General features: G+C 39.9%; 2 protein-coding genes across 2 annotated transcripts in view; one reads left to right on the forward strand and one right to left on the reverse strand.

Moving 5' to 3' along the window:
• mideasa (mitotic deacetylase associated SANT domain protein a) lies at positions 1-23,788 on the forward strand. Its single transcript, XM_017692546.2, has 13 exons — positions 1-435; positions 1,530-3,106; positions 11,665-11,892; positions 12,874-13,204; positions 13,954-14,020; positions 15,126-15,268; positions 15,349-15,452; positions 15,639-15,714; positions 17,237-17,325; positions 17,506-17,628; positions 19,724-19,852; positions 20,324-20,520; positions 21,920-23,788. The coding sequence occupies exons 2-13, from the start codon at positions 1,763-1,765 to the stop codon at positions 22,146-22,148; spliced, it is 3,060 nt and encodes a 1,019-aa protein (XP_017548035.1). The 5' UTR covers positions 1-435; positions 1,530-1,762; the 3' UTR covers positions 22,149-23,788.
• zgc:153896 (uncharacterized protein LOC569930 homolog) overlaps positions 23,780-24,200 on the reverse strand; it is a 9,596-nt gene continuing 9,175 nt past the window's right edge. Inside the window, exon 5 of the mRNA XM_017692456.2 lies at positions 23,780-24,051. Within this exon, the coding sequence (XP_017547945.1) occupies positions 23,957-24,051 (95 nt within the window). The 3' untranslated portion in view covers positions 23,780-23,956. The remainder of the gene's footprint in view (positions 24,052-24,200) is intronic.

Here is a 24,200-nt window from a genome sequence, read left to right on the forward strand (position 1 = left end):
TGGGAGAAGAAGGTCGACGGTTCTGCGTAAGAGCTCTGAAAGCTGCGAAAGTGTCACGGAAGACATGCAAATGTTTAGCCTGAACTTTACACTGAGTTTTGCTTTAGTTTTCAGACGCCGTTTTTAAAGCCGTCCGAGTGGAAAGGCCAAGTGTGCAGGAGTTCACCGTAAAATTCGCCTCGATGCAGCGGAATGTATTCGCCCGTGTAAGTTTGTTTTCAGCTCGCTCTGGATCATACTGTAGCATGTCGACGTGGTGAAGCTCCGGACTTCCTACAGAGGGTGGATGGTGCCTTGAATGTGGACTGGAGTGAGCAGGGTGCATGCTTGGAGTCGACTTTGCCCGGGGCTGGAACCGTTTCTGCTGAACTCACCCCTGTCACCCGAACCTCAGAGCACAAGGAAGAGGCCAACGACGAAACTGCAAGAAGAAGAGTAAGTGAAAGTAATTCCGCTGGACCGAGAAATCGCGTAGACGGCGAGGGAATCTGGTTTCTGTAATGTGCATTCATTTGCACTGCCATATGCGTGCTTATTACACGCTTGTACGTGCTGTTGTGTGCATTCCTTGCAAGGGCGAGTACACATTTAACTGTTAGGCCTGAGCAAATGAGGCTCTCTGTTATTTCTAGAAGCCAGTTTCATGACTTTGTGCATTACTTTATGCCAACAGTTTGTAGTAACGTTAACCTAATGCCAGTAATTTGGTTGCCACGGTGAGGTGTAGTTTGCCTGGCAAGGGAGGGGTCATTAATGGTGAAAAAACTTCTTGCTCCCATATTCTGTCTCCCCCTTCCCTCCTCACTTCCTGTAATTCTTGTTGTCTTGCTGTTCACCGTTCACGCCCCTAGTTTGCTGTCTGCTCTGCTGGGTTTGACTGCAAATCGAGTTTCCTCATAGGAATCACCCATCAAGATAATCCCTCAAGCCTCAAGAGTAATTGGATTGGATTTAATTGGGAATAAACCTTTTTTTTATTTTTACCAGTGTAGCAATGGAGTCTGCTAATGCTAAATCTGCCACCGTTTTGGCTTGAGGAAGGGTTTATATAGAGCTGGACGATATGCCATATGTCACAATATTTATTTTTATTGATATCTGATGAGTTGTAACATTCAAAATAATGCGGCATTAAAAAAAATTTAATCCAATTATTTGTATTTACCACTTCACATACTGTGCTGTACTAAATCCAGTTAAAAAGACTCATTTTGTAGTCAAACATGCGGTCGGAAAGTGTTTTTAATGATAAATGATAAATACCATCATAGTGCCCAGCCTTAGCTTTATATTTGTCGTGCAAATTCACCACCCTGTGAAATGATTTTGCTCCTGAAGGATTGCTTCTCAAAAGAGAGTGATAGAGGCTGTATTGTCTCACAACTCCTCTGGTCCACGTTGTCCTGCCTTTGTTGAACAGTTTTACCTCAGCTTGCAATTGATTGCACAACAGGTTAAGGAAGTAATCCTTTATAAAGCAGTTACATACTCCGCAAGTCTGTAAACCGTTGTGTTGTTTCTACTTGTAGGTCACTGCTTTTCAGAATCTTGCCTGAGGGATGACAGTCTGCTTAGCTGTTTACAGCATATCTAGTTCGGAGAAGGGGAGCAAAGGGGGAAGTGCGAAAGTCCTCTTTCCTCTTCTGCATGACATCTGCCCACCAAGATACATTTTTCTGAAAGAGACAGTCAGGCTTACTGAGCAGGTTCCTCTTGGATGGTCTGTACTTCTGCAAGGCCTTTGTAGTTTTACAGTTTTAACATGAGCCTCTCTCCTCACCAGAGAGGGAACATTAGTAATATCACCAAGCAGAGCGTTGAAGCCATTGAAGAACCGGCACAGCATTCAGGGGAGGTGTTCTATAACCTGGGGGAGCAGACTCCCAGCAGTGCTGGTGGTAGGGTGGACCCCAGCCATGATCTCCAAGGCTCAGCTGTCTTCAAACCTGAGAAAGCATATCAGGTGTGGGGTCACTTTCAGCAGTCAGGTCCAGTCAAGTGGGTGCATCAGGACCCGATGCAGACGTCCACTTGGTTTCAAAATCCATCCAAACTGAGCCAGAGCTTTGGTCCTTCTATGAGTGGAATCGACGATGCACGGTCTCATCAAGGTTTGCACAAGACAAATCACGATATGGATGCTTTGCAGCAGGAAAAAATGGCTGTGGGTCCCTCTGTGCCCTTCTCTGAGCCTTCGCAAAGTCTGGCACCAGGAATGGAATGGGATCATCACACGATGGCAGCTGTGCATCACGCTCAGTTCCAGGCCCTCCAGCAGGGCCACAAACCAGGAGACCCACAGTACCAACCTCATGCCATGCGGCACACCATGCCTGATTCTAGTTTACAGCCTTTTCAGGTGGCGTTTGGACCCACTAAACAGCCCCAGGCCTCTGGCTTCTTTCAGGCTTTCCGTGGCAACAGTGTCCCACAGAATCTTGGCTACAGTGAACAGCCAAAATCACAGCAGCAACTCCTGCATTTACAACAGCATCAGCTGCAGCATCAGCATCAAATGCAGCAACTGCAGCAAATGCACCAGCTGCAGCAGCAGCAGCAACAACAGCGACTGCACCAAATGCAGCAGCAGTACCATCATCAACAGAAATTGCAACAGATACAGCAGCAGCAATTGCAACAGCAGATGCAAAGCGTTCAACAACCAGAAATGATTGCTGTGCAAGCGCACTCGCAAGACCAGCGGCCAGCAAGACCTCAACAACTGGACGATAGTCAATTAAAAGTAGATTCTAGAGGTTCAGCTCAGCAGAGGCAGCCCCCTTCTGTACAGGCTCAAACACAGGATCCAAGTCCCCAGTCTCCAGTTGGCCAAGATTCTGGACCTGCCAAAGCACCTCAAGAACCACAAGAACCCCAAACCAAACCTGAGGTCCTCCCTCGGCGCTCTAGACGGCTCTCCAAGGACGGACTTTCTCCTGTGAGCAGCCAGCCACCCAAAGAGCCTGCCCGTAATGGAGGTATGGGAGGCCAAGGGCCCTCTGGAGGAGTCATCCAAAGCACACAGAGAAGGAGGAGAGCTTCCAAAGAGATCAACCTGGAGACTCTTGCGCAGAAGGCATCAGAGATGGAATTTTTGCCAGCAAAGGTGAGAGTGCTTGAATAAAATTTGTTAGTCTGACTGTTTGGTCATCTTGCTTGTTCTCCAGTGGTCTAGGCATAGTTTCATGTACAGTACATTTTTGGCAAAATGGTTGCATATAGCACCAAAAAAACTAACAGAAGTGAAACTCTTTTTTGTTACTAAATAGAACCATTTCTAAAAGGTTATTTGAAGAATTGTATATAGAAAGTTTTCAATCACAGAGAAAAGCCATTTGACCACTAATGCATTCAAATGGTTCTTCAGGTGCTCACGGTTCAATATATAACCACTGCCTTAACTAAAGAACCCTTAAAGAACAATTTTTTAAGAATGTACCAGTCAAAAGTTTGGAATCTTGACTATAGCTGTTACATAATAATTTGCACTGTATAGACTAAAATGTTATGAACTAGATGCCGAAATGTAAGGTAATGGTTTATTCACTATTAAATAATTTTGGAAACCAGATGTTTAAAAAGAAGCAAAAATAAATTGTAATCAACGATGTACAGTAGTTTCTTGTCAGAAAATTACACAAAAAAAGTTTTTATAAGTTTACTAAGTAAAAATAAGTTAACATGTTCTCTCCAGGGAAGAAACTTAAATAAGATTTTTTTTGGCCAATTTTAATGCACAGTTTCTAATTATATTAGTTTGTTATTATTTTGTTATATTGGGGAAAAATAACATCTAAAATGCCATAACGTTTGCACAGGACACATTTTATGTTTTCATTTTTTCCCCAATATGTTAAATTCAGCAAATAAACATTAAATGTGCATTAAAATTTGCAGAAATGTGCTTTTTATAGGGGGTGTGTTAACATAAAAATCAGCAAAACATTATTTATCCAGGGGCACACAAACATTTTCACATGACTGCAAAAAAATGGTTTTATGTGACTGAACTTTTGAATGGTGCTGTATGTTAGGTAAACATTGCGATGGTGTGAATGACATAAGTGATGTTGTGATGATAGCAGCTGAGTGGATAACCACCAGGCTTGGGTGGTTCAGATCAACCCATGCATGAAAAAGCACAAGTCAAACCACCTTCCAGAAAGTTTAGAAAGCTAGTTTTGATTTAGATTTGAATGACGACACTCCCCACCTAACTTCAGTACACTTTAGACATAGATGCCCTCAGTTAATCTATTAAATATATGAAAAAAGCTACATAAGTTGCAAATATAAGGCTTGAAACTCTTAAGTGTTTTTAACTGCACATACATTTTTTAATGCCTTGTGAGTAATGCTTTGAGTTTATTCACACTCATAATCCTGATGTGAACTGCATTTTTTGGAACCACTGATTTGATTTATTCAATGAGTATGTACAGTAGATTTAGCTCTGTAGGCTGACAGAGAGCAGTTGCATGTCTGCACACCTACACATTCCACAAATGCTCCAAACACATTCAGGAGTGCTAGGGAGGGGCTGACAGCGCACTCGCTCTCTGTGTGTTTGTTAACAAACACCATGTAGAAATTCTTTTCACACACCCTTATGTTTCGTAGCCAGAATACCCAGTGCCAGCTTGTACAGTTTGTGCCAAAATAAACTCAAAAGATTGTATTTTAGCTGTAAAAGGGCAAAAGTATTGCAGTGTTGTGTAAAGGAACAACTATAGTGCCTAGGAATGTGGAAACACTGCAGTAGAATCTGGGAAGGGGAAGCATGATTTAAAAACAAGTCATTCATTTTCTTCTTCCAATCAAATAATCCTACAGACAGAATGAGGCAGGATTTACTGTCGTTTTCCTTCATGTGTTGAGTGCAAGAAACCAATTAGGTTCAATCAGATTGAAATTTACAGAGAATTATCCCAAATCCAGATCCAACCACAGATACTTATTGACTGTGTTTGTTAACCCCTTAAAATTGCAGGCTTATCATATCCTAAGACTTATTGAGTAACTATATGTAAACTATGCATAGTGAGTTATTCTTATAGGAGTCAGGACCAGACGTTTGGACCTACTAATGAGTCCTGGCCATTTAAAAGGTTTAAGCCTTTACAGTTGAAAGCACATAAAGATGAATGATTTAATGTATGATTTAAGTAGTGTGCACTAAAATAAAAGACAGCAAGGCAGGACCTTGCTCTTCTCAGGAGCCAGGCTGCTAAGATTATAGGAGACAAACAACCCCAATTTAACGCTATATGTTTTCAACATATAGACAGAACACACATTTTTAGCAACTTATCCCTCAGCATTTTAGGTCGAAGTCTAGATAGTTCGACCTAATAGTTATTAAATGTCTTTTATTCTATAAGCTGTGATGATTCTAAATAAATGTTTATTTAAATGAATTCCTTGGGGAATCAGTACTCTTGTACATGTATCTCTCTGTGGATCTGTAGTGTATTGTGTTCTTTGCACCCCTCTGTATTTGTGCTGAGCATGTTATCGTGGTTAAATTGCATTTCATCTTTACGTTAAATTGGATCTTCATCTTAAAAGTGTTTTGTGTGTTAAGTGAAGTTTTCAATAGAGAAATTTCCATTTTGTGTATATGAAATGGACAATAAAGTACTACCCTGTTTCTGCACTGTACAAAATGTAAAAAAACAAAACAAAACAAAAAACAAACAGAATGCAATTGCGTGCTATTTATTCATACCTTATATTTAATTGAAAATAGTACTAAGACAGAGAAACTTTTGTAAAAATATATGCCTGTTTTGAATTTGGTCCTAGCGACATGTGTAAAAAGTTTGGACAGGGCAACAAAAGGCTGGTACATTTGTGTAATGCTAAAAAATCCCCTAGTGGTAAATGGCATCAGGTCAGTAACATGATTGGCTATAAAAAGAGTATCTTTTAGAAGTAAAGATAATGAGGGGTTCACCGCTCTGTGAAAGACTGTAAAGGCAAATAGTGCAACAATTCAAGAATGACAATTCTTAATGTAAAATAGCAAAGAATTTGGGGATTTAATCATCTACTGTACATAATATCATTAAAAGATGAGGGAACCCAGAGGAATCTCTATATGTGAGGGACAAGGCTGAGAACCAGTATTGGCTGGTTGTGATCTTCAGGCTCTCAGGCAGCACTGCATTAAAAACAGACATTATTCCATAGTGGAGATCACTGCATGGGCTCAGGAACACTTCAAATTGCTGTGAGCACAGTTCTTCACTGTGTCCACAAGTACAAGTTAAAACTCTAAAACTCTTGAATCTTGAATATACGGTTTCCTCTTTGCATTTTATTGTCAAATGCACAGTAGAAACAGGCAGTTATACTGTACAATGAAATTCTTACTTTGCTGTTCCTCCATTCACCAAATATAATCTATATGTAATCTTAGAATAAAAAAAGAAAAATACAAAATAAGAAAATATAAGATTAGCACTAAATAGTAGTACAATGATAGTACAAAGTACAGTTTATGTGCAAAGTTGAAAGAAAATACAAATTACATGTGCATATGTGAAAGTATGTAGACCAGCGGTTCATAAAGTGCATGTTGCAAGTATCAGATGTAAACGGTAGTGTTCTGTGCAGGAACAGATATAAACATTAGTGTTCTATGCAGTAACAGATGTAAACAGTAATGTTCTGTGAAAGTAACAGATGTATACAGTAGTGTTCTGTGCAGTAACGGATGTAAACGGTAGTGTTCTGTGCAGTAACAGATGTAAACATTAGTGTTCTGTGCAGTCACAGATGTAACCAGTAGTGTTCTGTGAAAGTAACAGATGTAACCAGTAGTGTTCTGTGAAAATAACAGATGTAAACGGTAGTGTTCTGTGCAGTAACGGATGTAAACGGTAGTGTTCTGTGCAGTAACGGATGTAAACGGTAGTGTTCTGTGCAGTAACGGATGTAAACGGCAGTGTTCTGTGCAGTAACGGATGTAAACGGCAGTGTTCTGTGCAGTAACGGATGTATACGGCAGTGTTCTGTGCAGTAACGGATGTAAACGGCAGTGTTCTGTGCAGTAACGGATGTATGTGCTAGTGTTCTGTGCAGTAACGGATGTAAACAGTAGTGTTCTGTACAGTAACAGATGTATACGGCAGTGTTCTGTGAAAGTAACAGATGTATACGGCAGTGTTCTGTGCAGTAACAGATGTAAACAGTAATGTTCTGTGAAAGTAACAGATGTATACGGCAGTGTTCTGTGCAGTAACGGATGTAAACGGCAGTGTTCTGTGCAGTAACAGATGTATGTGGTAGTGTTCTGTGCAGTAACGGATGTAAACAGTAGTGTTCTGTACAGTAACAGATGTATACGGCAGTGTTCTGTGCAGTAACAGATGTAAACAATAGTGTTCTGTACACTAACAGATGTATGTGGTAGTGATCTGTGCAGTAACAGATGTAAACACTAGTGTTCTGTGCAGTAACAGATGTATGTGGTAGTGTTCTGTACAGTAACAGATGTATGTGGTAGTGTTCTGTGCAGTAACAGATGTATGTGGTAGTGTTCTGTACAGTAACAGATGTATGTGGTAGTGTTCTGTGCAGTAACAGATGTATGTGGTAGTGTTCTGTGCAGTAACAGATGTATGTGGTAGTGTTCTGTACAGTAACAGATGTATGTGGTAGTGTTCTGTGCAGTAACAGATGTATGTGGTAGTGTTCTGTACAGTAACAGATGTATGTGGTAGTGTTCTGTGCAGTAACAGATGTATGTGGTAGTGTTCTGTACAGTAACAGATGTATACGGCAGTGTTCTGTGCAGTCACAGATGTAAACAGTAGTGTTCTGTGCAGTAACAGATGTAAACGGTAGTGTTCTGACAGCAGCAGTACAGTGTTTGTAAGGTGCAGTTATTGAGTGCAAGGTTGGCCAAAAGTTAAACCAGTTCAGAGTGGAAGGGGGGAAGAGGTAGTGAGTGAGGTGTCTGCAAGCCTGATGGACTGTGAATAGAATTTGTTCGTTAGTCTTTTATTCCTGGACCTCGTACTTCTGTAGCGTCTCCCTGAATTTCGGAGTGTGAAGAGTCTGTGCTGTGTGGGCCCTCCTGATGACCCTGGTGTGATAAGTGACCTGTAGTGAGGGGAAGGCTGCTCCTGAGATGGACTATCCAGTTTTGATCACACGCTGGAGAGCCTTTCTGTCCTGAGCAGTGCAGTTTACATACCAGACCGTGATGGAGCTGGTAAGAACCCTCTCAATTGCACTCCTGTAGAAGGTGTGAGAGAATTTTGGCTGGCATGCCACATTTCCTGAGATCCTCATTGATGAGAATGCCATAGAATTTGAAGGTTTTCACCCTCTCCACCTGTCTCACCTATGTATAGGGGTGTGTGCAGCTCTCGCTTCCTCCATGGATCAATAGTCATTTCCTTGGTCTTGTCTGCATTCAAGGAAAGATTGTTATTATGACATCAGGTCACCAGCTCAGCCACCTACTTCCTGTATGCTGTCTCATCCCCACCAGTGATCAGTCCAATGACTGTAGTATCATCAGCAAACTTGATGATGCTGGTGTTGTTCTGGGAGGCCACACAGCCATACGTGAAGAGCGTGTACAGAAGGGGGCTCAGCACACAGCCTGTGCTCACTGTTCTTGTGCTGGATGTGCGGCTGACGACTCTGATTGACTGGGGTCTGTCTATTAGAAAGTTCAGCACCCAGTTGCAGAGGGCAGGTGTCAGTCCGAGGGTGAGGAGTTTTTCTGAGAGTTTGTATGGGATGACCATTTAAATGCTGAGCTTTAGTCAATAGAGTGCATTCTGACATACGTGTCCTTGCCCTCCAGGTGTGTGAGGGCTGTGTGTTGACTGTGTCGTCTGTGGACCGGTTCCGACGGTATGCAAACTGGAGAGGATCTATAGTGTTCGGAATGGTCTCCTGGATATGAGTCATGACTATTCTCTCAAAGCACTTCATCACGATTGGGGTGCAACAGGGTGATAGTCATTTAGGCAGGTCACAATGTTTTTCTTTCGGAGGGATACAATGGTGGTGGTCTTGAAGCAGGATGGCACAAAAGCTTGCGTGCGGGACAGATTGAATATCCCCACAAACACTTTAGCCAGTTCTGATGAGCAAATCCTGAAAGCACGCCCAGACACGTTGTCTGGACCAGCGGCTGTCCGTGGGTTTATTCTCTTCAAGGTCCTGCACACATCCACTGATGAGCGATTTGTTCTGTGTGCTCTCCTTGGCCATAGTGCCTCTCAGTCGGCCAGGGTTGAGGGCCTCGAAGCGAGCATAGAACTCATTCAGCTCATCAGGTAGTGTAGTGTGGCTGGTTGTCACCACCCTGCTCATCTGTTAGTTGGTGGTGTGCTGCAGTCCTAGCCACGTGCCCCGGGAGTCAGCGGTGGTGTAGTAGCTCTCCAGCTTCAGCTTGTACTTTGCCTCTCTGATAGGTCTATGCAGATCATATCTGGACCTTTTGTAGTCTTCAGCATTGCCTGAAATAAATGCAGCATGGCAAGCAAATAGTATGGACCGAACATCACTGTTTGTCCAAGGTTTCTGGTTGGGGTATTTTCTACAGCGCTTTGTAGGAACAGTGCTTTAAATGCAGCTGCTGATGTAGCCCGTTACCCCAGAAGCATAGTCCTCTAGATCAACAGTACAGTCCTCTCTCACAACAGCAGTTCTGAACACATTCCAGTTTGTACTGTCAAAGCAGTCCTGAAGTACTAGGTCAGTTTCTTCATTCCACACTTTGATAGTTTTACTCGCTGGAAATGCATACTTGAGGAGTTGTCTGTATGCTGGGTAGAGGAATACAGAGATATAAACAGGATTCAAAAATGCTGCCACCATCTCTGGGCACAAGCTCATTTAAGATGGCCTGAGGCAAAGTGAAAGAGAGTCCTGTGGTCTGACACAAATAAAAATTTAAAATTCGTTTTGAAAATCATGGACACTGCATCCTCCAGGCCAAAGAGAGTCTGGCTTTTATCAGTACACAGTTCAAAAGCCAGTATCCGTGATGGTATGGGGGAGCATTTGTGCATTTGGGCATGGGTGACTTGTACATCTCTGAAGGCAGCGTTAATGCTGAACAATATATATAGATTTTGCTGGCACTGGCATCCAGATAACGTTCTTATTTCAGCGAGACAGTGCCAAACCACATTATGCATGCATTACAACAGCACAACTCTGTAGTGAAAGAGTCCAGGTACTAAACTGGCCTGCCTACACCAGACCTGTGACCCACTGATAACATTTGGCACATTGTGAAATTAAAAATATGACAAAGGAGACCCCGAACTGTTGAGCAGCAGAAATACTATGTCAAGCAAGAATGCGAAAACATTTCACTTTTAAAACTACAGCAGTAGGTCTCTTCAATTTCCAGGCAGGCCAGTTTAGCACTCAGTCTCTTTTACTACAGAGACGTGCTGCTGTAATACATGCATAATGTGGTTTGACATTGTCTTGCTAAAATAATCAAGGCCTTCCCTGAAAAAGAAGTTGTCCTGATGGCAGCATTTGTCGCCAAAACATGTATTCAGCATTAATGTTGCTTTCACAGATGTGCACGTCACCCATACCATGTACACTAATGTACCCCTATACCATCATGAATACTGGCTTTTGAACTGTGCACTGATAACAAGCTGACTGGTCTTCAGCCTGGAGAATGCAGTGTCCATGATTTCTACAAAGAATTTCAAATGTTGATTCATTGGACCACAGGACATTTCCACTTCCCATCAGTCCATTTTAAATGACCTAGGGCCCAGCGAAGGTGGCAGCATTTCTGGATCCTGTTTATACAATGTTTCCTCTTTGCATTTTTGAGTTTTAACTTGCATTTGTAGATGCAGCACCAGACTGTTTTCATAGACAGTGGTTTTCAGAAGTGTTCCTGAGCCCATGCAGCTATTTCCACTACAGAATCATGTCTGTTTTTAAAGCAGTGCTGCCTGAGAGTCCAAAAATCATGGCATGCAAATACTGTTTTTTGGCCTTGTCCCTCACAGAGATTCCTCTGGCTTCCCTCATCTTTTATATTATGTACTGTAGATGATTAAATCCCCAATTTTTTTGCTATTTTATGTTGAAAAACGTTATTCTTGAATTGTTGCCCTATTTGATCGTGCAGTCTTTCACAAAGTGGTGAACCCCTCGTCGTCTTTACTTCTGAAAGACTCTTATCACAGACTCTATGGGATGCTTTTTTATACCCAGTCATGTTACTGACTTGTTGCCACCATGTGTTTTTTTTTTTTTAAGCATAACACAACTTTACCAGCCTTCTGTTGCCCTGTCCCAACATTTTTGGATCGAATTGCCATCAAATTCAAAATGGCCATATATTTTGAAAAAACAATAAAAAATGTTCTGTTCCAACATTTGATATGTTGTCTTAGTACTGTTTTCAATTTAATATATGGTTTAAATGATTTGCTCAACATTGCTTTTGATTTTTATTTACATTTTGCACAGCGTCCCAACTTTTTTGGAAATGGGGTGGTAAAATGTTATATGCGATATATTTTTTTCTCTCTTGTTCACCCTCACTCCCATGTATCACATTTTCTTTTTTTTTTTTATCTAATTTTCTATCTCACAATCTCTCCATCTTGCTTGTCACTGTTTGTCTGGCTTCCTGTGATCCGGTCTCCTCAGCGTGATGATGGCTCGTCAAGGCAGGCTGGAATGCTCCCGCTAGTTATCCCTGTCTCTGTGCCCGTTCAGAGGAGTCAGGGCCAGACAGAGCAGGCGGGCAGCTGGGATCGGGAGCAGAAGCCTTCTTCAGAGAGCGTTCAGCAGCAGTACCAATACGACCGCAAGCCCTCCGTTATTGTAGCCCGCCGCCGTTCATTAAGGAACTCAGCTTCTGAAAGTTTTAACCAGGTACAGTCAGAAAATCCACAAAGGTGTGAGCATAAAACCCATTTTGTTGCTTATATTTATATATTATTTTGATATTATTTTTTATTCAAATAATTTGTAAGAATGTATTTTTACTTGTCTGGAGTGATAGAGCTGTATGATTTGATGATAACTTAGAAAGCTGTATAGCATCCGAAATGAACTTAAAGGTGACACTTTATTTTGACTGATCCTTTTAGATGATACAAACACTTCATGATCTTTCCGTAACATGTCAAAAACATGAGGGTTAGGATTAGGTTTTGTGTAGGGTTAGGATTAGGCCCAGAGTTAGGGTTAGGTTTTGTGTAATGGAAGTAACACATTAACAATACATCTACTCAGTGTAAGTAATGTATCAAGAGAACATCTACAATATGTTACCCTTAGTGTATTCAGATGCTACACTACTGCTACTGCACTTATATACTGTTGATGTGTTACTGATAATCTGTTAAGAGTTGTTAATCACCTATAAACGACCACTCCAAAAATAAAATTAATATCTAGAATAATAAACATTTGCAAAATGGTGATAATAACTGGACAAGCAGTTCGCTGCGGTCGGAAGAAAACCACCATCCATCTCCATTTTTGCCGTTTTTGAGTTTTTGACATAATTTGAAAATTGTCGCTGTTAACAGTGTGTGTGTGTGTATCTATCATGATAAATGGACCAAAAAAAGTCTCAAAATGACTTGGAAAAAACTGTGGTTCCATTTACTTACATTAAAAGTAAAGTAGGTTTTTTCCTTCTTGTGTAAAGTCATCATTTTGGAGATACAAAGTTTTCTTTTGACAACAGCGAATTGCTATAAGTGGTAATTACGTATTATTTATTTATTATATAATTTTTTTCCCTCATACTGTATTTAAAAAATATTTAATATTTAAAAAAGCTGTTTATGGCAGCTACATGATCCAGTTCAGCATATTTCTATTCCCATCCATATCCTAATCAAGGATGAAGTCACAGAAGATGGGAAATCAGACAAGATAAAGCGTCGGCCCCGGCCAGAGCCCCTGGTCATACCCCCGCCCAAACCCTGCACCTTCATCGCTCCGTCTGTCTACTCAAGCATTACATCCTACCAGAGCCACCTGCGTTCCCCTGTCCGCTCACTGGACCTCCCATTGGTCTTGCCCCCCTACACTCCTCCACCCATCCTGTCGCCTGCGCGTGAGGGAACTGGCCTCTACTTCTCAACATTTCTGTCCTCTATAGCAGGGGGCACCCAGGGGGTGCCTCCACCACCAACACCTAGGACTGCTCCTAGAAGCCTCCTACACTCCAGTAAGAAGCCAACTTACTGTTTATTTATTAGACAGTACTTTATTTTATAACATTTTAAAGCCATGATTCTTAGACCAGTCCCTAAAACCCACAGGACAGTCCACTGTTTTGATTAAATTGGCTCTCTGTGCACATTCTTAGTGATACCTGTTCTCGGGTGTTTTGGGAGCTAAAGACTGGTTTAATAACCACTACTGAAATGTATTTATAATTTAAGCTTTGAATCATGTTAAAATATTTTCTGGAATTACTGCTACCTACTTAAATAGGTTATACTGGAAATGTTAAATACATGTTTAGTGATGGGCGGCACGGTGACGCAGTGGGTAGCGCTGTCGCCTCACAGCAAGGAGGGCCTGGGTTCGATTCCCCAGCTGGGTGACCAGGGTCCTTCCTGTGCAGAGTTTGCATGTTCTCCCAGTGTCTGCGTGGGTTTCCTCCAGGTTCTCCGGTTTCCTCACATAGTCCAAAGACATGCAGTTAGGCCAGTTCCATCAACATGCTCCATTGCCCCTAGGTGTGTGTGTGTGTCTGTTTGTGTGTGTGTCTCTCTGTCTGCCTGCCCTGCAATGGACTGGCAACCTATCCAGGGTGTATCCTGCCTTCTGCCCAATGACCGCTGGGATAGGCTCCAGCACCCCCCACAACCCTGAGGGAGAAGCAGTGTAGAAAATGTCTGTGTCTGTGCTTAGTGATGCATTTGTAGAGTGTTTAATGACTAACAGCGTTTTTTGTTGCTGATTTTTCAGGCAGTTCAGATATCACTCCTCCAGTGCTTCCTCTGATTGGAGAGGCCACACCTGTTAGTCTAGAGCCGTGAGTACAACCCCTTGTTGGTGGATATTAAATCTGTTACTGTTTAATATCTTGATTTATGTAATTTGGTCTTAAATCAATAGTTCAGAAAAAAAATAATTGCTAAGTAACAAAAAATGTACAAGATGGCTGGTACTAATATTTTTTAGCTATGCGATGTACTCTACAGTTTCGTAGGTTTTAAATAGTATGTTGGCAAATAGACAAAATAATATTTTTGATGTGTCTGCAATGATACACCAAGCTGTAGGAGATTGCAAGGTGACTGAGAAAGCTGTAGAACATCAGTAAGGAAGATAAAAGAAAAATAATGCTTAAATGTGATGATTAATCTTGAGGCAGATAGCCAGTCAAGACACTACTGTAAGCAGGTAATTATAGTATATTATCTGATGTGATTTATTTTATATGAATTATTGTATATTAGTTATTTATTTTATTTACTTTTGATACCAGGAACTTGAAAAGTTTAATAAAACATATGCAGTGCAGTAATTTAAAACCCAAAATGCTAGAACTATAAGGCTGTTGTAGCTAACAAGTAACATAAAAATAGATAAAAGTACAGACTACATTCAAGATGGCTTCTATAATTGTTTTTAGCCATGCGCTGTACCACATTGGCAAGTCTATTTGAAATTTCTTAACAACTCAGTGTGGTTTTAAGGCAAGTTTGGCTAATTTGCTGCATTTGTGTTAACAGATTTTTGGGGTTTTGTTTTGCTAAGCACTTAAGAACATAACCTGCAGTGAGGGTCACCAGTTTTGTGAAATGATTATAATGCAAAAAGCATCGTAATTACTATAAGCAAGCTGATCAGTGCATTATAATCAAGCAGAAGCACACCTTACTATACTTTTTAATCAATTACATCTCAGCCTCTAAACAACTGATTGGTGTTTCTGTTTGGTTGGAATGAAATCCTGTAGCCACACAAGTCCACCTGTAGTTAAGACATCTGACCCCAATTCACTTTGTTATAGTATCTTATTTAATTTCAGCAACAGTCATTGCTTAAGACAAAACAGTACATCTAGAAATATCTATTTTGAGATTTACTTCTCTGTATCACTGTACAAGTTCTTCCTATATTCTCTCTCTTAGCCGCATAAATATCGGCTCTCAGTATCAGGCAGAGATACCGGAGCTTCAGGACCCGTCTTTGGCTCTGCAGGATCAGCACAAAGCTACTTTGGTGTGGCTGCCATTACCAGAGGCTGAATCTACACCCTCCCAAAAGGAGAGAGGTGACTTTGGATTAAAATGTCTTGCCTTCTGTCTACATACCCTCCCTTATTCGCATGTTGACTCTCTTTTTGTCCTCTAGTTGACAGTCTCATGGACGTGGCCTGTTCTAGTGTGCTGTGTGGAGGGGGGACCAATGTGGAGCTAATGCACCACTGCCTACATGAAAACAAAGGTGACATCGTGGTAAGATGAGAAGACCGGCTGCATTGTGTTTTATTTAGTTCACTTTACACTCCTACACAAGCATACTGTAACAATAGCCTGAGAATATACGTGTTATTTTAGCAACAGAGAATGTAGAGAAACAACACAGCTAATTCAGTCACCACTTGAATGGAAAATAAACACATAGCCTGTGTATTCTTCTAGAAAACCCTGGAAATGTTGCTGATGAAGCACCCTGTTTTCTCCAGGAATCACCACCTCGCAAACTACCATTATGCAGGTGGGACACCGTGTTTTACTTTTTCTGGAAGATGAAGGGTTGTAGCCTGACTATCAGCCTAGAAACTAAAAATCTCATTTCTGAATCCAAGCCTTCAACTAGGGAACTTGTTACCTTCTCACTGATGGAGAAGCAAATTCATGGAGAGATATGGGGAAATGCTACCCTTTGTTTATTTAATTTCCATTAAGTAATGGCCATTAAATAAAAGCTGTACAATTTTTGGGAGATATTTACTGATTACATTACATTCTTACAGGGGAAAGGAAATGGACAAAAAAAACCAGGAAATTTGTAAATCAGACCAAGAAGCTGCTGTTCTCTGAGCAATGAACTAACCACTACAGAGTCCAGACCTCAATATCATTGAGTGTGTTTGGTTTTCTTTGACTCATGAGAAGCAGAAAGTACATCTCCTAAGACTGAACTTTGGAAGTGTGGAAAAATATCCCCTGCAGATTTCTTTGAAAAGCAGAAAGCAAGTCTCCCAAAAAAGAATGGAAGCTATCTAAAAGTGTAAAGACATGTTTAGTGTGTTTGAGTGTGTGGAGAGACAGCAAGACCTCCATATCACTTACGCTGCTTGGCCAAATGATCAGAAAAGTATTACCTGATATAATATTTGTTATTGTGATAGAACATTTGTAAGAGGAAGCAGTGTCAGACAGTTAGGCAATGAGTAACATGTATTCCTCAGAGGCTCATACTCAGGCTACGTGGTAAAGGATAATGAGGTGGCATTCATGAGGACATTTCCATATCTGTCAAAAGTGCAGCTCTTACCATTGATTTGATGGGAATTATGTGATGACGAATAACAGACCCCAACACAAAGCAACTCATGAAGTTCATTTAAAAAGAACCAATTCTGACATGACCGTGCGTCAGTCAGTAGGAGATATTCTGGGGCAGGGCCTGTGTTAGTCAAATTGAAGTTGAACAAAATGAAATAGAAAGTAATCACTGCTGTCAGTTCACATCCAACTCTGAAGGTCTGTAATGACAGCTAGCAACTGGTGTATTTAAAACCCACGCATGTCTTTCGCTTCCTTCCATGAAAGAGAAAAGCAGCTCAAGCATTTTTCACATATGAATGTCTATGTTTGAATCCATTCATGTGAATCCTGGTCATGTACACAAAAAAAAAAACTTGATCATTGCCCACAAACATGCACACAACAAGCCCGCAACAAATAATCACATTTTATTTATTCTTGTACTTAAGGAGAAAAAAATACACTGTTTAATAACACTGTCCCACTTCTGTCACACTGCAGAATGAGGAGAACCACCAAAGACTTTTATGATAAACGATAAAATTTGTTTATCTCTTATGAATGATCAGATGATATTACGCACAATATGGCAGTCTGTTATCAGATTATACATTTAGGTGTAAAGGTACATTTATGTGTAAAGAATGAGCAGTTTATATAATTGTTCTACAGAAATGTTTGCTCACTTGACATTTTCATTATTTTGTCAAAGAAAAAGAATTGACGTGTGTTTATAATTCCATTAGGATCAGACTATTGGACTTTGGATGAAAAGCATTACTTCAACAAGGGAATCACTGCCTACAGGAAGGACTTCGTCCTGGTGCAGAAACTGGTGTGAAGAATTAGTTTTCCTGTTTATTCTGAACACACTGTGCCTTCTTTTCATTGAAATGGTTTTGAAATACAAGGCTGTGTTCCATGTTTTCCTGCTTCTTTTCAGTTCCTCTTCTAAAGCAGATTTCATGTCCAAAAGTATGTTATTTTGTGAATTTGTGTGCTTGTATTTATGCAGGTGCGGAGTAAAACAGTGGCACAGTGTGTGGAGTTCTACTACACCTATAAGAAACAGGTGAAGGCCTGTCGCAATGGGACGCTCATATATGGCCCCCCAGATTTAGAACAGAGCACTTCTGAGGTAGGAATCTCATAAAGAATACTAAAGATTGCTCGGAATGCATTCATTCACTATTTTTAATTGTTCTCTTAAGTCTACATACAAGATATGGGACTTTGGTTGGTGCAAAAATGCCCAAGTGCACAAGCATCTAATTTGGCCGTACAATAAAACAAGCTGTTTTAACTTTTTTTGTGGGGCTCATAAATAACTTGATGAGCTTTGATTCAATTTGCTCTTTTACAGGCAGGACATAAGTTCGGTTGTCATACTGTTTAATCAAATGCTGAGGAAAGTTGTTTGATCTCATCCAGGGTTTGAAATGTGTAGAGTGAACTAACAACTATGAATTAAAACTGTCCGGGATCGTATTAAAGATGTGGGCGCTTGGATTGGCTACCTTTTTAAAGTGAAAATCTACTGATTTTTCAGATTTTCTGCATAATTTAATCATTGAGATGTAAACCAAGTCATTCAGAGTGGTTTAATAAGAAATGCTGCATTGCAGAGCAATTTGGTACCTTACATTTCTTTACAGTGGTTGTTGTAGGAGCAAGGTGTCATGATGTCTACAACACCAATTTTATTACATGGTAAAAATTTGCAGTGAACCTAAATATGTATACTGAGCCTAAATATGTAATTTTTTTTTTTACCCAATTTTCTCCCCAATTTAGTGGTTTTCAATCGCACCCACTAGTTAGGACTCCCCCAATCACACGATACTACCAGTGCTAGGAGGGTGGAGGCTACACAGGCTTCCTCCAAGACCTGTGAAGCCAGACATTGCATCTTTTCATATTGCCATTCATGCAATGTGATTGGAGAGCTGAATGCACTCGGAGGAAAGTGCCAACCGCCATATCTGTTACGTCAGCTAACAGACGCCTGTGCTGACTAGCATTGCGTTGAGTGATGGGGAGAGAAAGGGGGGCCATTCTATCCACCCAGAGAGAGCAAGGCCAGCTGTGTTCTCTTGGACACCTGGCCATGGATAGCAGTAGCATCACCAGGGATCGAACTCACAATCTCCTGATGATAGGGCCAATGCTTAGATGGTTGCGCCACTCAGGAGCCCAGTTATGTAATATTGATGATGGTAAAATAGAGGCAAATCCCTAATTTTTTTAGGGAATGTTTTACAACAGTAGAACTTTCTGCATGTACATCTCCAATATGAATTATTTTAATAAGTACATTTTAGACCAAAATCTTGTGTCAAAACAATTATATAAACAATCAGTCACAAAGCAAGACAGAGCTTTTAGACGCATTAAACTCTTCAGATGTCTGGTTCCTATCACCACCACTGTGAACAATTTTGACTCATTAGTTTTCTCTAGAACTGAGCATTTCATTTTCACACCAAACCACTCTGAAAGATTTATTTATATCTTAATTTAACAATGCAGAATTTTAGAAAAATTGGTTGAAAATACCTTTAAAAATTTAAGGTGCCACAAGTTAAAAAGCACTTAAGGTTCCCTAAAGAACCAAAGAGAGAGATGTGTGAATAAACTTCATGTAATATAAACATTCTACACTGATATAAGGGTTCCTCCTAGAACCTACGTTATGAGGAGTCTCTTAGTCACTTATTCATCTTAGTTAGAAATATATTTCTCTGAAGAACCAAAGAAGAAAGAGCTTGATATCATCCAAGATTTGAGAAACTGTCCAGAGTGAAATGTGTAGAGCAAACTATCAACTATAAATGAAAGCTGCCCGGAAAAGTCACAGCCTGTAAATGTTAATGTTAGGCCACAGGACATGCTTAATAACAATACCAATGCACTGTATGGCTGTTAGCAAGCTTTGTTATTCCTGAGGCACAAGGAAAATTGGAATAGGCTTACTATTACCATTGGAGCTCAGCCAACTAGAGAAGTCCATTCACTCCACAGTAATTACTGCCAGACTGCAAAGTACAGACTCCAGTTTCTAACTGAATTAAAATCAGGGATCATGTCAGTATTCACTTAAATTACAGTTCCTCCCCTGGTAAAATGAATCCAGCTTTAATAGGGCTGCAGTCACTAGTGCCCTTGATGGTTATTTGGTTTTAGCTTGTTAGCTGAGTATGAAACAGATTTCTGATTTTTGCTCATTCATTAAGATAACTCTGAAACAAGAACACTTTGATGAACCAGAGAGGAAGAAGCAGAAGGTGCGAACAGAAGAAACTGAAAACGTTGGGGGTGATAACCTCAAAACCCTGCCTCAGACATTTCAGTTCAAAGAGGATGTAAGTATATGATTTGGTATTTTTTGTTAAGTTATACTAATATACAGTGAAATACTGTGTTTCTGCCCCTTTTAGTTTCCCTTTGTAAGATTAAAGAAGCCTAACTTTCATCAAATTTTTATGTCTGCCTTACAACGTTACTGTAAGAATAACAGATACAATACAAAGTACCAAGCAATAAACTGGCAGAATATGATTTGTCAGTATGGCATATCAACTCCATCTGAGGTGATTTTGATTGATGGTCCTGGAAGATCACTGTCCTGTGCATTTTATTGTTTTTACTGCTCTAACACACCCACTTAAATTCAAAGGCTTATTATTAGCTGATTTGTTGGATCAATTGTGTTAATGCACAGAAACACCAAAGTATGCATGGCAGGGGTGCTCTACAAGAAGGACTAGGAGCCATTGATGTAAGATATCTTATGGTCGTCTGAAAGTATTTGAAGTATTGCTGCTCTTGTCCAGGTGGATAAAGTGTTGGTGCTTAGCATCCCGAAAATCAGCTCTGTGGATCAGTTCACTGCTCTGAAGAAGGAAATTCAGACGCTTCCTTCTGCTCCAAAACCCCGTCCAGAAAGCACCGGGAAAAGGTCTCAGCCACCAGCCGCTTCCAAAAGTCAGGGAGAACCGGAGGGTATATTCCCCTGCAAGAAGTGCAGTAGGTGAGATAACATATGTGTGTGTTGCCTGTATAAAAGTAAAGTATATCATGGTTTCCACTGATGCTTAAAAGTATTAAAAAGTCATGTACATGTGAAAAAGTAAGGTCCTAAAATGTCTGAAAATGTGTTATTTTTTACTATTGGTGGTATTCTGTTTAGTGATGATGAGGCATTTTTAATAGATCAGGTGTTATCTAAAATAAGTCAATCCAACTCCAATCCTTTGTTTATTATTCGTGCCATAAATTGGCAATATCCACAACATGCAGTAGTGAGGAAAGTTTTCACATGTTAACAAAGAAGTCTAAATGTCTGAACACAGGCATGTAAAATGTGGGCAGTTGGATATTCTAGTCTGTTTTTAGCCGTTTGTCCCAAGTGACATGCTGCCAAAGCTGTATTCAGTATGATTTTACATTGTATGCGCAGCAAATGCTGCTTTCTCTCGGATGTAAACATGCTGTTTCTGCTAACACCCGTTTAAGTCCAGAAGAAGTTCGGCGCAGCCAGTAAAGCAGATTGTTTCTGTGATAGATTTGTTTGTCACAACTCACAAGACAAGAACATGGCAGGAGTGTATTTTGTACTCATGAAACTAGAAAATAGTTGTTTAAAATATAATTAATCCACAAAAATGATAGATATATCATTTCAGATATCAAAGATTACATATCAAAGATTTTACTTGTTAAACATGTTAAAGTAAATAGCAGTCAGCAAGCCAAAGTTTTAAATATATCAGTCAGGAATGTCAGGTTATGCAGACACAAAAAAGTAAAGTGTCTTTACTGTAGTTTTAATTGTCAGCGTAGCATATTTTATCTAGATTGTGCAAAGATTGTAATCAACCCAGAATCAGCTACTATTCCATTTTAAAGGCCTCAAATCTTTTCGTACGGTGTTGAGTCAGGACATCATCAATTAAATTATAAGCCAATCCCTAAAGAACCTTTCATTTTATATATTAATTTGGAACAGTCAGCTAAAACTGTCCAGCTGACCGCAGTCCCATGGTCAGAAACTGATCACTGATGAAGGGCTAGGGGATGCCAAAACTGATATCAAAGTCAAAGACACTGAGAAGAATGTGCATGGACCGTCATCTCAAAGAACAGGTCCGTGCTTTTACTGGTGGATTTGATCAATATAGATATTAAAATGTCCCATATTTACATTTACATGCAGGCTTTTTTTTATTTGCATTTCATACACTCTAAACTTTTGTGAAATTGAGGTTTGTGTATTAAATTACAAATACAACAAAAAGTCTGAATACTTGTTTTCCCTCAGTGTAGCCTTAGTTTAGTTTACCTTGCTTTCAAATACAAACCTGTGAATAGATTTTAATCTTCAGTGTAAACAGTAAAGAGCATGTGGTACTTTGACCCGTGACCCACAGGGTGTTCTACAAAGTGAAGAGCCGCAGTGCCCACATGAAGAGCCACGCAGAGCAGGAGAAGAAGGCAGCAGCGGCAGCGCAGAGACAGAGAGAGGAAGAGGAGCGGGCAGCAGCAAAGGCCAGGCAGGAGGCCGCACTGGCAGGGAGGTTAAGAGCAGGGCCAGACGAAGAGGCGGAGCGAGAAGACAGCAGTGAGCCGGAGGATGACCGAGATGAGGACTGGGCCTAAGGGGATTTAATGACACTGAGCTTTTTTGGGCCACTGATTTGGCCAAATCTACTTTTTACTGAGTTGAGTGTTTATACTGAAACATATTGACCAAAGCAGTGCGGGGAAATAGAGTGTAAAAAAGAATACTGTTTCTATCATGTGAACATGAACTGTCACACCAACATAACCTGAATGAGCTTAACATAAATTGTGTGCTAGAATCTAGCTTTAGTACTTTTATAAAGGGTTCTTAACTAAGGCATGTGTTGGACCTCATGATTGAATGTAAATTTAACATAAACTACACAGCTAAACCAAGGTGCCCTATATTTGTAATTCTGTTCTAATGTGATCAGTGTTTCACAGCTCCTTTTGTAATAGTGTAGGTGTTATTTTCTATGAATGTCAGATTTATGTATCTTTACATATAGTTACAGTTCTATGCAAACGTCAGAGACCACCCTTCATTTATTTTATTTGCAGTCAGTACGTTCATAAAATGCAAGTTATTCATTGTTCAGAAGCAGAAAACAAATTTAACAGAAAAGTACACCCAATCATCAACAACGGTTTTGTATTTAGTGTGCCTACTCTTACCTTTAAAACAGCTTCAATTCGTTGCAGGAGACTTGCTTGTACTTTTTCAAAGAAATCTGCAGGGAAATGTTGGTTGCATTTTCTGCTTCTCACAATCCAAATAGTCACAAACATATTCAGTGAAGTTGAGGTCTGGACTTCGGGGTTGTCTGTCCATTGTTCTGAGAACCGCAGCAGTTTTTTTTGTCTGTTTCTTTTTCTCAGTAAGAGCTTCCAGACAGCTACACATCCTAGTGTTGTCTTCTCACAGTGGAAGGGTCGACAGAAACGTCTGAAGCAAGTGTGGAGCATAAATTTCTCCTCTCCCTCAAAGCTTTTTTCAAAGATAAAAGTTCTGTTTATCTGATGGGGATTGTTTCGGTGGTCCCATTTCCTCTGTATCTTTTAATCATTTTTTGAAGGAAACTTATGTTTTTCACTGATTTTCTTTTGACATTCCTGTAAAAATTGATTATTTTGTATCTAATCATCTCAGAAATATCTTCAGAAAAATGGGTAACCTGTACTTAATGACTGTTTGCCTGGATATTAAGTAAATAAAGGGTGATCTCTGACTTTTGATCGTTACTGTATAAGACACTTGTTTAAAATGATAAAAAAAAAGCCAAAAGTGTTTAATCTTGACTTTCTTTAAGTGACTCTATCACATGATTCATATATGTGAAAAGACTGTTAAAGTTAAAAGAGATTATGATCAAAGAGATTGTATTTTATAACAGTTCTATTATCGCTTCAAGGACACACTATTGTTGAGATCATTATTCCACATTTTAATTGGATATATTTGTGTATGAAATGTATAAATGGTGGAAAAGTGTAATATTAACTTCTGTGTATTTGAAATGCTTTTCATCTTTTTTTTATACTGAGTTTTTAATAGTTTTCGATAATGAGGGTGCACAATTTTTATACAGAAGTGGATTAGGTGTAAAGTGGTTGTTTTGATCAGAAACAGCTGGGGTATCTGTCTTCATCTTATAGCCATATATCCATTGCAGTTTTGTTTTATGTTTTTGAATACAGAATAATAAAACTGTGCCTGCAAATGCAAGCAGAATCAATAAGGTCTGTTTATTCATGTTGGGCAATAAATATGATTGAGTTCACCACAAGCAAAACATTGGTTTTATATGAATAACACTGACTGAAAAACAGTCAATTTCACTCACTACGTGTTTACGTACTAACAGCTACAGAATACATTGATACAATCTGTTTAACATTTACAGCTATGAACCAGATGTGATACAGGTCATGAGAGACGGGATTAGTATCGTGATGGCCAAAAGACTGACAGACATCTGTATTCTTCCAGCATGTCCACCTGCAGTGTAAAAATAAGAGTGGTTAGTTTCATCATATACAACCCTAATTCCAATGAAGTTGGGACATTGTGTAAAACACGATGATTTGCAAATCCTTTTCAACCTATATTCAATTGAATACACTACAAAGACAAGATATTTAATGTTC

This window comes from Pygocentrus nattereri, chromosome 4 (genome assembly GCF_015220715.1).
Source record: "Pygocentrus nattereri isolate fPygNat1 chromosome 4, fPygNat1.pri, whole genome shotgun sequence".
NCBI classification, from domain to species: domain Eukaryota; kingdom Metazoa; phylum Chordata; class Actinopteri; order Characiformes; family Serrasalmidae; genus Pygocentrus; species Pygocentrus nattereri.

Coding starts and splice junctions, on each gene's coding strand:
- mideasa (XM_017692546.2), top strand. CDS start 1,763: ATGAGCCTCTCTCCTCACCAGAGAGGGAACATTAGTAATATCACCAAG. Junction 13,205..13,953: donor TAGAAGCCTCCTACACTCCA/GTAAGAAGCCAA, acceptor CTGATTTTTCAG/GCAGTTCAGATATCACTCCT. Junction 20,521..21,919: donor CCCTGCAAGAAGTGCAGTAG/GTGAGATAACAT, acceptor CGTGACCCACAG/GGTGTTCTACAAAGTGAAGA.